The following is a 14,725-nucleotide window of genomic DNA, read 5'->3' as shown; positions in this document are numbered from 1 at the left end:
CCATTAGTGACTGAGTAAATACAATGGCCAGCATGGATCTGAGCCACAGCAAACAAGATTCCTGCTCTGTTCTTAGCTGAATTCAGCTGCTGATGTAACGGGATATGGCAGTTGGAGTTTGGTGTGTGGCAGGGAATGTAATATGGAGCCAGGGTGGCTTTCTCCTGTTTATCATGCAGTGACCACCTCCCCCCCAAGCCCCTACGGACATTCCCCCCACCAAATGCATGAGTGGGCGTCAGGCAAGTATTATTCAAGACTGTGATGCCTCATCAGCCAAACAAACTGTTGATACTTCCATAGAGTCATAGTCATAGAGTTTTACAGCCCAGAAACAGGTCCTTCGGCTAACACGCCTGCACCGACCATCAAGCACCCATCCTAACTAATCCCATTTCCCCGCACTTGGCCCGTAGCCTTGTATGCTATGGCGTTTCAAGTGCTCATCTCAATACTTCTTGGATGTCGTGAGGGTTCCTGCCTCCACCACCCCTTCAGGCAGTGTGTTCCAGATTCCAACCACCCTCTGAGTGAAAAAATTCCTCCTCAAATCCCCTCTCAACCTTCTGCCCCTTACCTTAAATCTATACCCCCTAGTTATTAATATCTCCGCTAAGGGAAAAAGTTTCTTCCTAACTAACCTATCAATGCCCCTCATAATTTTGTATACCTCTATCAGGTCCACCCTCAGCCTTCTCTGCTCCAAGGAAAACAACCCTAGCCTTTTCAGTCTCTCTTCATAGCTGAAATGCTCCAGCCCAGGCAACATCCTGGTGAATCTCCTGTGCACCCTCTCCAGTGTAATCACATCCTTCCTACAGTGTGGCAACCAGAATTGTACACAGTACTCCAGCTGTGGCCTAACTAGCGTTTTATACAGCTTCATCATAACCTCCCTGCTCTTATATTCTATGCCTCGGCTAATAAAGGCAAGTATCCCATATGCCTTCCTAACCACCTGATTTACCTGTGCTGCTTTCTTCAGTGATCTATGGACACGTACACCAAGGTCCCTCTGACCCTTTGTACATCTTAGGGTCCTACCATCCATTGTATATTCCATTGCCTTGTTAGTCCTCCCAAAATGCATCACCTCACAATTCGCAGGATTAAATTCCATTTGCCATAGCTCCGCCCATCTTACCAGCCCATCTATATCGTCCTGTAATCTAAGGCTTTCCTCCTCACTATTTACGACACCACCAATTTTCGTGTCATCTGTGAACCTACTGATCATACCTCCTATATTCACATCTAAATCATTAATGTACACTACAAACAGTAAGGGTCCCAGCACCGATCCCTGTGGTACACCACTAGTCACAGGCTTCCACTCGCAAAAACTCGATCATTACCCTGTGCCTCCTGCCACTAAGCCAATTTTGGATCCAATTTGCTAAATTACCCTGGATCCCATGGGCTCTTACCTTCTTAACCAATCTCCCATGCGGGACCTTATCAAAAGCCTTACTGAAATCCATGTATACTACATCAACTGCTTTACCTTCATCGACACATCTAGTCACCTCCTCGAAAAATCCAATCAAATTTGTTAGACATGATCTCCTCCTGACAAAGCCATGCTGACTATCCCTGATTAATCCCTGCCTCTCCAAGTGGAGATTAATCCTGTCCCTCAGAATGTTTCCAATATTTTCCCTACCACTGATGTTAGACTCACTGGCCTGTAATTACCTGGTTTATCCCTGCTACCCTTCTTGAAGAATGGTACTGCATTCACTGTCCTCCAGTCCTCTGGTACCTCTCCTGTGGTCAGAGAGAATCTGAAAATTTGTGACAGAGCCCCTGCAATCTCCTCCCCTGCCTCACATAACAGCCTGGGATACATCTCATCTGGGCCTGGGGATTTATCCACTTTTAAGCCCGCTAAAACAGCTAATACTTCCTCCTTTTCAATGTTAATATGTTCAAGTATATCACAATCCCCCTCCCTGATCTCTGCACCTACATCGTCCTTCTCCACAGTGAACACCGATGAAAAGTAATCATTTAAAACCTCACCTATGTCCTCCTGCTCCACACACAGATTGCCTCCTTGATCCCTAATGGGCCCCACTTTTTCCCTGGTTATCCTCTTGCCCCTAACATACTTACAAAACGCCTTAGGATTTTCCTTTATCTTGTCTGCCAGTGATTATTCATGTCCCCTCTTCACTCTCCTAATTACATTTTTAAGTACCGCCTACACTTTCTATACTCCTCTAGGGCTTCCACTGTTTTCAGTGCTCTGAATCTGCCATACGCCACTTTTTTTTCCTTATCCAATTCTCTATATCCCTTGACATCCAGGGTTCCCTTGACCTGTTGGTCCTACTCTTCACCTTTACGGGAACATGCTGCACCTGAACTCTCACAATTTCCCTTCTAACTGACTCCCACTGGTCTGATGTAGACTTTCCTGTAAGAAGCTGCTCCCAGTTCACTTTCGCCAGATCCTGTTTTATCATATTGAAATCTGCCTTCCCCCAATTCAGTACCTTTATTTCCAGTGCCTCTATGTCCTTTTCCATAACTACCTTAAATCTTAAGAGTTATGGTCACTATCCCCGAAATTCTCCCCCACTGCCACTTCTACCACTTGTCTGGCTTCATTCCCTAGGATTAAATCCAGTACTGCCCGTCCTCTTGTAGGACTCTCCACTTTCTGGCTCAAAAAGCTCTCCTGAATGCATTTGAAGAATTCCACCCCCTTTAAGCTTTTTGCACTAATACTATCCCCTCTAATATTAGGGAAGTTGAAATCCCCTACTATTATTACCCTATTATTTTTGCACCTCTCTGAGATTTCCCTACATATCTGCTCCTCTACCACAGCCTGACTGTTTGGAGGCCTGTCGTACACTCCCAGCCAAGCAATAACCCCCTTTTTGTTCTACCCATATGGCCTCATTAGAGGAACCTTCTAGGATATCATCCCTCCTACTGCAGTAATTGACTCCTTAATCAACTGTGCAGTGCCACCTTGTCTTTTACCTCCTCCCCTATCACAGCTGAAGAATTCTATACCCTGGGATATTAAGCTGCCAGTCCTGCCCTTCCCTCAACCATGTCTCAGTAATAGCAATAATATCATAATCCCATGTGTTAATCAACACCCTCAATTCCTCTGCCTTACTAGTAAGACTCCTTGCATTAAAATAGATACAATCCAGCCTTGCAATATTTGCCTGAGCCTTAACAGGTCTATATTTACTCTGTCCTCTGGACTGACTTAGCTTCACATTTATATTTGATTGTACATCACCTCCTACTGTGCTTCCACTCTGTATCCCATCCCCCTGTCAAATTAGTCTAAACCCCACCCTGAACAGCACTAGCAAATCTCCTCCCAGCAAGGATGCTGGTCCCATTCTGATTCAGGTGCAACCCGTCCATCTTATACAGGTCCCACCTTCACCAGAAACAGGCCCAGTGATCCAGGAAACTAAAGCCCTCCCACTTGCACCATCTCCCCAACCATGCATTCATCTGCTCTAACCTCCTATTCATATACTCACTAGCCCGTGGCACCGGAAGAAACCCAGAGATTACAACCTTTGAGTTCCTACTTTTTAATCTGCTGCCTAGCTCTGTAAATTCTTTTTTCAGGACCTCATCTCTCTTTCTACCTATGTCATTGGTACCAACGTGGACCACGACCTCCTGCTGTGCACCCTCACCCTCCAGAATACTTTGTAGCCACTCAGTGATATTCAAGACCCTTGCACCAGGGAGGCATCATACCATCCTGGAATCACGTCTGCGACCACAGAAACGCCTATCTGTTCCTCTAACCATAGAATCCCCGACCACTATTGCCTTCTTGTCCCTTTATTTCCAACCCAGCACAGCCGAGTCAGCCATGACATTCCGGTCATGACTCTTGGTGCATTCTCCGGAGGAACCCTCTCCATCGGTACTCAGAACTGAATACCGGTTAGAAAGTGGAATGTCCTCTGGAGACTCTTGCACTACCTGCCCTGACTTCTTTGTCCGTCTGACAGCCACCCAGTCACCCCCCAACTGTGCTTGCCTAGGCACCGGCTTGACTACCCCCTGAAACATGCCATCCACGTAGTCCTCCACCTCACGGATGTGCCACAGTGACTCCAGCCGCCGTTCGAGCTCCGAAACCCGTAGATCAAGCTTATGCAACCGGAGACACTTTCTGCAGACATGTTCACCAAGGTCACATGGCACGTCCACGACTTCCCACATTGCACAGGAGGTACATTCCACTTGGCCAAGCTGCTCTGTCATTACTGACTTTTACAATGAAAAGAAAACCTGCTTATGTATTAACTTACCAGCTAATTACAGTCAGCTTTTATCCCCTGTACCTTTGAGGCTGGGAAAGAAAAAGAGCAAAGAGCACCTTCCACCGCCCCCAGCCAATGAAAATACCCACATTTAACTTACAGCCTCGCTCCATGAAAACAGCACTAGTATAGCCAGTAAATACTAAACATTTACAGGTAGCTATCCCAGGGCTTTAATTTAAAAGGAACCTTTTTTTTTTAACTCCAACCAATCACAGTTATCCCCAGGCAATAACAGCTGCCGCCCACCGACCAATCAGAGATTGACCATAAGGGTAGATTGTAGCTGTGAAACTGTGAATGGTTTGTGTCGGCACGAGAGAAACAGAGAAAGTTTATAAAGTGGAGGTGGGGTAGGGTGGGGGTGAGGTAGGGGTGAGGTAGGGGTGGGATGGGGGTGGGGGGGAAATGCTTTTTGGTGAAGGTCAAGTCATCTTGATTGCTCTATTGATCGATATTGTTACTGCACTAAAATAATGGGCTTGGAGAGGTTTGTTTCATTGGGGATACAGATTTAATGTGTGTCTTAAACATCCCAGAAACATGTAGGACACAAATATCGCACAGCAAGATCTCCAAGCAGCAATGAGTTGAATGTTTTTGCTGATGTTGGTTGGGTTTCGAATGTTGACCAGGACAGTTGTAGAACTTTTGCCCATTCAGTACCGAGCCTGGACCTTTAACGCTCTCAGGGCCAGAGATATTGGAAGGCTGGTGGGCGAGAGTGGGTGAGGGCAGTCACCCTTGTAAGCCTTGGCTTAACATCCCATCTCAAAGTCGACATCTCCGGCAGTGCAGCGCTCCCTCAGTACTGACCCTCCGGCAGTGCATCGCTCCCTTAGTACTGACCCTCCGACACTGCAGCACTCCCTCAGTACTGACCTTCCAACAGTGCAGTGCTCCCTCAGTGCTGACCCTCCGGCAGTGCAGCGCTCCCTCAGTACTGCCCCTCCGGCAGTGCGGCGCTCCCTCAGTACTGCCCCTCCGGCAGTGCGGCGCTCCCTCAGTACTGCCCCTCCGGCAGTGCAGCGCTGCCTCAGTACTGACCCTCCGGCAGTGCAGCACTCCCTCAGTACTGACCCTCCAGCAGTGCAGCGCTCCCTCAGTACTGACCCTCCGGCAATGCATCGCTCCCTTAGTACTGACCCTCCGACACTGCAGCACTCCCTCAGTACTGACCTTCCAACAGTGCAGTGCTCCCTCAGTGCTGACCCTCCAACAGTGCAGCGCTCCCTCAGTACTGACCCTCCGACGCTGCAGCACTCCCTCAGTACTGACCCTCCGACGCTGCAGCACTCCCTCAGTACTGACCCTCCGGCAGTGCAGCACTCCCTCAGTACTGACCCTCCGGCAGTGCAGCACTCCCTCAGTACTGACCCTCCGGCAGTGCAGCACTCCCTCAGTACTGACCTTCCGGCAGTGCAGCACTCCCTCAGTACTGACCCTCCGGCAGTGCAGCACTCCCTCAGTACTGACCCTCCGGCAGTGCAGCACTCCCTCAGTACTGACCCTCCGGCAGTGCAGCACTCCCTCAGTACTGACCCTCCGGCAGTGCATCGCTCCCTCAGTACTGACCCTCCGGCAGTGCAGCACTCCCTCAGTACTGACCCTCCGGCAGTGCAGCGCTCCCTCAGTACTGCTCTGGAATGTCAGCCTAGTTTATGAGCTCAAACCGATGGAGTGGGACGTGAACCTTCTCATTAAGGCAGGAGCACCGCCCACTGGGTCATACTGATGCTTCGTCGCACAAATGGTTTTATTAAAATGAACTTGAACATGTAGGTTCGACTATGACAATAGTGAAAACACACCTGTAACAAAAATCTAATACTTGGTGAGACAGGAATGAGTGAGATTGTCCAGACAGATCTGCCATTTACTTTTTACTTCCATTCTAGTGATATATTTCGAACAAAAAAAATCTTACCTAGTTTTGGAAAAATGCTGGAGAATATTTTCCTGCCTCTCTTTGAAGCAACAATGAACCCCAAAGAAAACCGGGAACTTCATCTCTTCCTAAAATATGTACGTAAACCATCTTTCTGCTTTACTTCTATTAAAGTGTTTTACATCTTCCGCCCGCCTCTGACTGAACTCACTGGAAATGGATGGGTTTTTATCCCACATTTTACTTTAACAAAGCGAATTAAACTAATTGAAAGAAGAAAACCAGCAAAACATTTATTATTAATGATCCGGGCATAAAAATTACTTAAAATTTAAAGAAGTTTTTGTTGCAGAAAAAAGCTTTCAAAAAATTAAGAAATACAACAGCAACAATTTGCATTGGGGGTAGGGTAGCATAGAGGTTTTTAAAAAATATTCATTCAGGGATGTGGGTGTCACTGGCCAAGCCAGCATTTATTGCCCATCCCTAATTGCCCTTGAGAAGGTGGTGGTGAGCTGCCTTCTTGAACCGCTGCAGTCCATGTGGGGTAGGTACACCCACAGTGCTGTTAGGAAGGCAGTTCCAGGATTTTGACCCAGCGACAGTGAAGGAACGGCGATATAGTTCCAAGTCAGGATGGTCTGTGACTTGGAGGGGAACTTGCAGGTGGTGATGTTCCCATGTATTTGCTGCCCTTGTCCTTCTAGTTGGTAGAGGTCGCGGGTTTGGAAGGTGCTGTCTAAGGAGCCTTGGTGCATTACTTCAGTGCATCTTATAGATGGTAACCACTGCTGTCACTGTGTGTCGGTGGTGGAGGGAGTGAATGTTTGTGGATGGGGTGCCAATCAAGCGGGCTGCTTTGTCCTGGATGGTGTCGAGCTTCTTGAGTGTTGGAGCTGCACCCATCCAGGCAAGTGGAGAGTATTCCATCACATTTCTGACTTGTGCCTTGTAGATGGTGGACAGGCTTTGGGGAGTCAGGAGGTGAGTTACTCGCCTCAGGATTCCCAGCCTCTGAACAGCTCTTGTAGCCATGGTATTTATGTGGCTACTCCAGTTCAGTTTCTGGTCAATGGTAGCCCCCAGGATGTTGATAGTGGGGGATTCAGCGATGGTAATGCCGTTGAGTGTCAAGGGGAGATGGTCATTGCCTGGCACTTGTGTGGCGCGAATGTTACTTGACACCTATCAGCCCAAGCCTGGATATTGTCCAGGTCTTGCTGCATTTCTACACGGACTGCTTCAGTATCTGAGGAGTTGTGAATGGTGCTGAACATTGTGCAATCATCAGCGAACATCCCCACTTCTGACCTTATGATTGAAGGAAGGTTATTGATGAAGGAGCTAAAGATGGTTGGGCCTCGGCCACTACCCCTGAGGAACATGTGCAGTGATGTCCTGGAGCTGAGATGATTGACCTCCAACAACCACAACCATCTTCCTTTGCGCCAGGTATGACTCCAACCAGCGGAGGGTTTTCCCCCTGATTCCCATTAACCTCAGTTTTGCTAGGGCTCCTTGATGCCATACTAGGTCAAATGCTGCCTTGATGTCAAGGACAGTCACTCTCACCTCACCTCTTGAGTTCAGCTCTTTTGTCCATGTTTGAACCAAGGCTGTAATGAGGTCAGGAGCTGAGTGGCCCTGGCGGAACCCAAACTGAGCTCACTGAGCAGGTTATTGCTAAGCAAGTGCTGCTTGATGGCACTGTTGATGACACCTTCCATCACTTTACTGATGATTGAGAGTAGGCTGATGGGGCGGTAATTGGCCGGGTTGGACTTGTCCTGCTTTTTGTGTACAGGACATACCTGGGCAATTTGGTCTGCACGGAATGTCCTCAAGGCCCTACGGGAAAAGGAAACGGTGGATCCTGTCGGATGGTTCCCCGAGCAGACCGTCAAAGTCATTTGGCGGAATGCCTCATCACCAGAACTTTCAAACAAGCACCAAGACGTAGCTTGGCTGGTGGTGAGAAGGGCCCTCCCCGTCAGATCCTTCATGCACACCCGAAGTCTCGCCCCCTCCGCACAGTGCCCCCGCGTTGGCTGTGGTGGGGAAGAGACGGTCGCCCACCTCCTCCTGGAATGTGCCTTTGCAAAGCAGGTGTGGAAAGAGATGCAGTGGTTTTTGTCAAGGTTCATCCCAAGCAGCTCTGTAACACAGGAGTCTGTGCTCTACGGGCTGTTCCCAGGGACGCACACCGAGACAAACATCAACTGCTGCTGGAGGACTATCAATTCGGTGAAAGACGCCCTTTGGTCTGCCCGAAACTTGCTGGTCTTCCAGCGCAAAGAGTTGTCCACCACCGAATGTTGCAGACTGGCACATTCCAAGGTCCAGGACTACGTGCTGAGGGACGCACTAAAGCTTGGGGCAGCCGCAGCAAAGGCTCAATGGGGAAAGACCACAGTGTAAGGTTCCCCCACCAAGCTGGACTGAGGGGCTGGAACCATGGGAAACCCCTCGAACTGTATCGTTAATATTCTGAATTGCTGTAAATGTAAAACTGTAATTGACATGACAATTGAGAAACGGAAGGGTTGGGAAGAAACTCATGACAGTATTGAAGGAAACTGATCTCCCTTGCAATGTTTGTATTTTTTGGTGCTGTTTGGAAACTGTTTGGCAATGTAATTTTTACAGATTTTTATGAATAAAGTATATTTTGGAAATAAAAAAAAAAAAAAATTTTCCACATCGCAGGGTAGATGCCAGTGTTGTAGTTGTACTGGAACAGCTTGGCTAGGGGCACGGCAAGTTCTGGAGCACAGGTCTTCAGTACTATTGCCGAAATATTGTCGGGGCCCATAGCCTTTGCAGTCTCCAGTGTCTTCAGTCATTTCTTGATATCACGCGGAGTGAATCTAATTGGCTGAAGACTGGCATCTCTGATGCTGGGGACTTCAGGAGGAGGCCGAGATGGATCATCAACTCGGCACTTCTGGCTGAAGATTGTTGCAAATGCTTCAGCCTTATCTTTCGCACTGTTGTGCTGGGTTCCCCCATCATTGAGGATGGGAATATTTGTGGAGCCACCTCCTCCAGTTAGTTGTTTAATTGTCCACCACCATTCACGGCTGGATGTGGCAGGATTGCAGAGCTTAGATCTGATCCGTTGGTTATGGGATCGCTTAGCTCTGTCTATCGCATGCTGCTTACGCAGTTTGGCACGCAGATAGTCCTGTGTTGTAGCTTCACTAAGTTGACACCTCATTTTGAGGTATGCCTGGTGCTGCTCCTGGCATGCCCTCCTGCACTCTTCATTGAACCAGGGTTGGTCTCCTGGCTTGATGGTATTGGTAAAGTGGGGGATATGCCGGGCCATGAGGTCAAAGATTGTGGTTGAGTACAATTCTGCTGCTGCTGATGGCCCACAGCGCCTCATGGATGCCCAGTTTTGCATTGCTAGATCTGTTCGAAATCTATCCCATTTAGCACGGTGATAGTGCCACACAACACGACGGACGGTATGCTCAATGTGAAGGCGGGACTTCATCTCCACAAGGACTGTGTGGTGGTCACTCCGACCAATACTGTCATGGACTGAAGCATCTGCGGCAGGCAGATTGGTGAGGACGAGGTCAAGTATGTTTTTCTCTCGTGTTGGTTCCCTCACCACCTGCCGAATACCCAGTCTAGCAGCTATGTCCTTTAGGGCTCGGCCAGCTCGGTCAGTAGTGATGCTACCGAGCCACTCTTGGTGATGGACATTGAAGTCCCCCACCCAGAGTACATTTTGCACCCTTGCCACCCTCAGTGCTTCCTCCAAGTGGTGTTCAACATGGAGGAATACTGAGTCATCAGCTGAGGGAGGGCGGTAAGTGGTAATCTGTAGGAGGCTACCTTGCCCATGTTTGATCTGATGCCATGAGACTTCATGGGGTCCGGAGTCGATGTTGAGGACTCCCAGGGCAACTTCCTCCCGACTGTATACCACTGTGCCACCACCTCTAGTGGGTCTGTCCTGCCGGTGGGACAGGACATACCCGGGGATGGTGATGGCAGTGTCTGGGACATTGTCTGTAAGGTATGATTCCGTGAGTATGACTATGTCAGGCTGTTGCTTGACTAGTCTGTGGGACAGCTCTCCCAACTTTGGCACAAGCCCCCAGATGTTAGTAAGGAGGACTTTGCAGGGTCGACAGGGCTGGGTTTGCCGTTGTCGTTTCTGGTGCCCAGGTCGATGCCGGGTGGTCCGTCCGGTTTCATTCCTTTTTATTGACTTTGTCGCAGTTAGGTACAACTGAGTGGCTTGCTAGGCCATTTCAGAGGGCATGTAAGAGTTAACTACATTGCTGTGGGTCTGGAGTCACATGTAGGCCAGACCAGGTAAGGACAGCAGATTTCCTTCCCTAAAGGACATTAGTGAACCAGATGGGTTTTTACAACAATCGACAATGGTTTCATGGCCATCATTAGACTAGCTTTTAATTCCAGATTAATTGAATTCAAATTCCACCTTTCACTGTGGTGGGATTCGAACCCATGTCCCCAGAGAAATACCCTGGGTCTCTGGATTACTAGTCCAGTGATAATACCACTAAGCCACTGCCTACCCTATATTACTGGACTAGTAATCCAGTGGCAGCTGGGGAACTTAAATTCAATGAATTAAATAAATCTGGAATAAATAAACCTGTATCAGTAATACTGTATTGTCATAAAAACGCATCTGGTTCATAAAGTCCATTGGGGAAGGAAATCTGCTGTCCTTACCTGGTCTGGCCTACGTGTGACTCCAAACCCACAGCAATGTGGTTGACTCTTAAATGCCCTCTGAAATGGCCTTGCAAGGCACTCGGCCGTATTAGGGATGGGCAATAAATGCTGCCCTTGCCAGTGATGCCCCCATCCCATGAATAAATTTTTTTAAAGTTCCCTTATCTCAAGGCAAATCACCAGTCACTTTACAAGGAGGCAGAAGGGTGTCAGCACACAGAGAAGAACGTTTGAGAGACAGAACCCAACGAAGATCAAGCAGCAGCTTTTAAAGAAAAAGTGAGGGAGATGGAGTGAGATAGAGGTATCGTGACCGAGGCTGGGCTCCCATTGTAACATCGAGCAGGAGCAGTAAACAAGAGTCAGAGCAATCGCTGGGTAAATGTGGTAAAGAACTAATTCTAATTATTGCCCATCCTTAGTTGCCTGCGAAAATAGGTGCTTTGATGCAACTGTGTGTCTTGCTAAGAGTCAACCACATTGGTGTGAGATTGGAGTCCGGTAAGGACAGCTGATTTCCTTCTCTAAAGAACCGGTTGGGTTTTTACAACCATCCAACAGTTCCATGGTAACTTTAACTGACTAACTTTTTATTTCCAGATTTTTTTGAACTGAATTCAAATTCTCATTGTCATGGTGGGATTTGATCACAGATACCTCACTGGGCTGTGTGTCATGTTGTGCATCATATTTAAGACTGGGAGTCCATGCCTTCTGACTGGGCTGTGTTCTGTTACAGGTGACAGGCTTTGACAGTGTGGACGATGAGTCCAAGCACAGTGCTCACATGTTCTCACTAAAGAGCCCAACCCCTGGGCAGTGGACGAGGGAACAGAACCCGCCGTACAGTTACTACCTCTACTACATGTACGCGAACATCATGGTGCTCAACAACCTGAGAAAGTAAGTATTCCCCCTGCTCCGTATTCTGGCCTGAGACAGAGTCAGATGATTCTGTAACTACCTCACCCACTGTAGTGAGGTTGATGTTGTGTGAATGGACTTTCAAAAAGCATTTGATAAAGTGGCAGAACAAGTTGAGAGGCTGTTAAAAAAACATACAGAATCTTTGACTTTCTAGATAGAGACTTTTTAAAATTCATTCGTAGGCCAGCATTTATTGCCCATCCCTAATTGACCTTGAGAAGGTGGTGGTGAGCTGCCTTCTTGAACCGCTGCAGTCCATGTGGGGTAGGTACACCCACAGTGCTGTTAGGAAGGGAGTTCCAGGATTTTGACCCAGTGACAGTGAAGGAACGGCGATATAGTTCCAAGTGAGGATGGCATAGAGTACAACAGCAAGGAATTTGTGCTCAACATTTATAAAACACTGATTAGACCTGAGCTGGAGTATTGTGGCTAATTCTGGACACCAAACTTTAGGAAATTTGCCAAAGAAGCAGAAGGGGAGAGGAGGAAAATGTTTTTTACACCTCACTGGGTCAAAATCCTGGACCTCCCTCCTTGAGCACTGTGGGATGGGCAATCAATGCTGGCCTTGCCAGCGACACACACATTCCAAGACTGAATCAAAAAACAGTTCTGATCTGGAATGCGCTGCCTGAAAGGGTGATGGAAGCAAATTCTATAGTAACTTTCAGAAGCGAATTGGATAAATTCTTGAAGGAGAAAATTTTACATGGCTATAGGGAAAGAGCAAGGGAGTGGGACTAATTGGATAAATCTTTCAAAAAGATAGCACATGCTGGATGCACCAAATGGCCTCCTTCTGTGTTTCTCATTAATGGTTGCACAGTCTGACCTTCCTCTGACCCAGATCTATCTTCCTCAACTCTACAAGGATCTTAGTTCAAAGATTCCAGCTCGTTGATTCTGAAAGCATTTTAACTAGTGATCATCTAGTTTAGCTGAGGAGAAACAAAATGATCGCCCTGGCATTGCTCTGTCCCTCTGAGCTCATCCACTGAGGTCAGCTTTTAACTCTGGGAGGAAGAGGATTCAGGCCGTGGTGCTGGGTTTTTTTTTATTTCCAAAATATACTTTATTCATAAAAATCTGTAAAAATTACATTGCCAAACAGTTTCCAAACAGCACCAAAAAATACAAACATTGCAAAAGAGATCAGTTTCTTTCAATAATGTCATGAGTTTCTTCCCAACCCTTCCGTTTCACAATTGTCATGTCAATTACAGTTTTACATTTACAGCAATTGAGAATATTAACGATACAGTTCGAGGGGCTTCCCATGGTTCCAGCCCCTCAGTCCAGCTTGGTGGGGGAACCTTACACTGTGGTCTTTCCCCATTGAGCCTTTGCTGCGGCTGCCCCAAGCTTTAGTGCGTCCCTCAGCACGTAGTCCTGGACCTTGGAATGTGCCAGTCTGCAACATTCGGTGGTGGACAACTCTTTGCGCTGGAAGACCAGCAAGTTTCGGGCAGACCAAAGGGCGTCTTTCACCGAATTGATAGTCCTCCAGCAGCAGTTGATGTTTGTCTCGGTGTGCGTCCCTGGGAACAGCCCGTAGAGCACAGACTCCTGTGTTACAGAGCTGCTTGGGATGAACCTTGACAAAAACCACTGCATCTCTTTCCACACCTGCTTTGCAAAGGCACATTCCAGGAGGAGGTGGGCGACCGTCTCTTCCCCACCACAGCCAACGCGGGGGCACTGTGCGGAGGGGGCGAGACTTCGGGTGTGCATGAAGGATCTGACGGGGAGGGCCCTTCTCACCACCAGCCAAGCTACGTCTTGGTGCTTGTTTGAAAGTTCTGGTGATGAGGCATTCCGCCAAATGACTTTGACGGTCTGCTCGGGGAACCATCCGACAGGAAATCCTTACAGGGAGCCCAGCTTGATCCCGGATGATTTTTATCTCCTGATAAACTAGCTTGTGACTGATACACTGTACGGTTTGTTTTTCAGGGAACGAGGTTTGAGCACGTTCCAGTTCCGACCTCACTGTGGGGAGGCTGGTTCAATCACTCACTTGGTTTCAGCCTTTCTAACAGCGGATAATATTTCGCACGGACTGAATCTTAAGAAGGTACGCTCACACACAACCACAGCAGAGTCTGGAGGGTGCTGTGAAAATCAGTCCCCGCTCATTACCATCACAGCATCTCACTTCAAACTAATAAGTGTTGCCTGGGGCTCAGTAGATAGCACTGTCCCCTTTGGGTCACAAGATGGTGGGTTCATGTCCGACTCTGGTGACTTGAGCACGTAATCCAGGCTGACACTCACAGTGCTGCACTGTTGGAGGAGTGTCTTTCGGATGAGATGTTAAATCAAGGCTCTGTCTTCTCTCTCAGGTGGATGTAAAAGATCCCAGGACACTGTCAGAAGAAGAACAGGAGAGTTCTCCCAGTGTCCTGGACAATGTAATTAACTAACATCACTAAAACAAATGATCTGGTTGTTTATCTCATTGCTTTCAGTGGGAGCTTGCTGTCTGACTGCATTCCATAAAGTAGGGCAAGCGCAGTGGTTAGCACCGCAGCCTCACAGCTCCAGCAACCCGGGTTCAATTCTGGATACTGCCTGTGCGGAGTTTGCAAGTTCTCCCTGTGACCGCGTGGGTTTCCGCCGCGTGCTCTGGTTTCCTCCCACAGCCAAAGACTTGCAGGTTGATAGGTAAATTGCCCCTAGTGGTGGTAGGAGAATGGTGGGGATGTGGTAGGGAATATGGGATTAATGTAGGATTAGTATAAATGGGTGGTTGTTGGTTGGCACAGACTCGATGGGCCGAAGGGCCTGTTTCAGTGCTGTATCACTAAACTAAAATTTCATTGGCTGTAAAGTGCTTTGCGATGTTCTGAGGTCATGAATGGTGCCA

The 14,725-nt window shown here is 48.1% G+C and overlaps 1 protein-coding gene across 7 annotated transcripts in view; it reads left to right on the top strand.

Moving 5' to 3' along the window:
* Positions 1–14,725, top strand: part of LOC137377210 (AMP deaminase 3-like) — a 106,209-nt gene that overhangs the window by 63,541 nt on the left and 27,943 nt on the right. For all 7 annotated transcript variants that reach the window (XM_068046719.1, XM_068046717.1, XM_068046716.1 and 4 more), the window contains 3 exons: positions 6,218–6,344; positions 11,669–11,832; positions 13,813–13,933. In XM_068046719.1, coding sequence (XP_067902820.1) covers positions 6,218–6,344; positions 11,669–11,832; positions 13,813–13,933 — 412 coding nt within the window. The remainder of the gene's footprint in view (positions 1–6,217; positions 6,345–11,668; positions 11,833–13,812; positions 13,934–14,725) is intronic.

The sequence above is a fragment of the Heterodontus francisci genome, chromosome 14, assembly GCF_036365525.1.
Source record: "Heterodontus francisci isolate sHetFra1 chromosome 14, sHetFra1.hap1, whole genome shotgun sequence".
In the NCBI taxonomy this organism is placed as follows: Eukaryota; Metazoa; Chordata; class Chondrichthyes; order Heterodontiformes; family Heterodontidae; genus Heterodontus; species Heterodontus francisci.
Note: the sequence above shows the minus strand (reverse complement) of the source record. Positions and strands in the feature narration are given on the sequence as shown.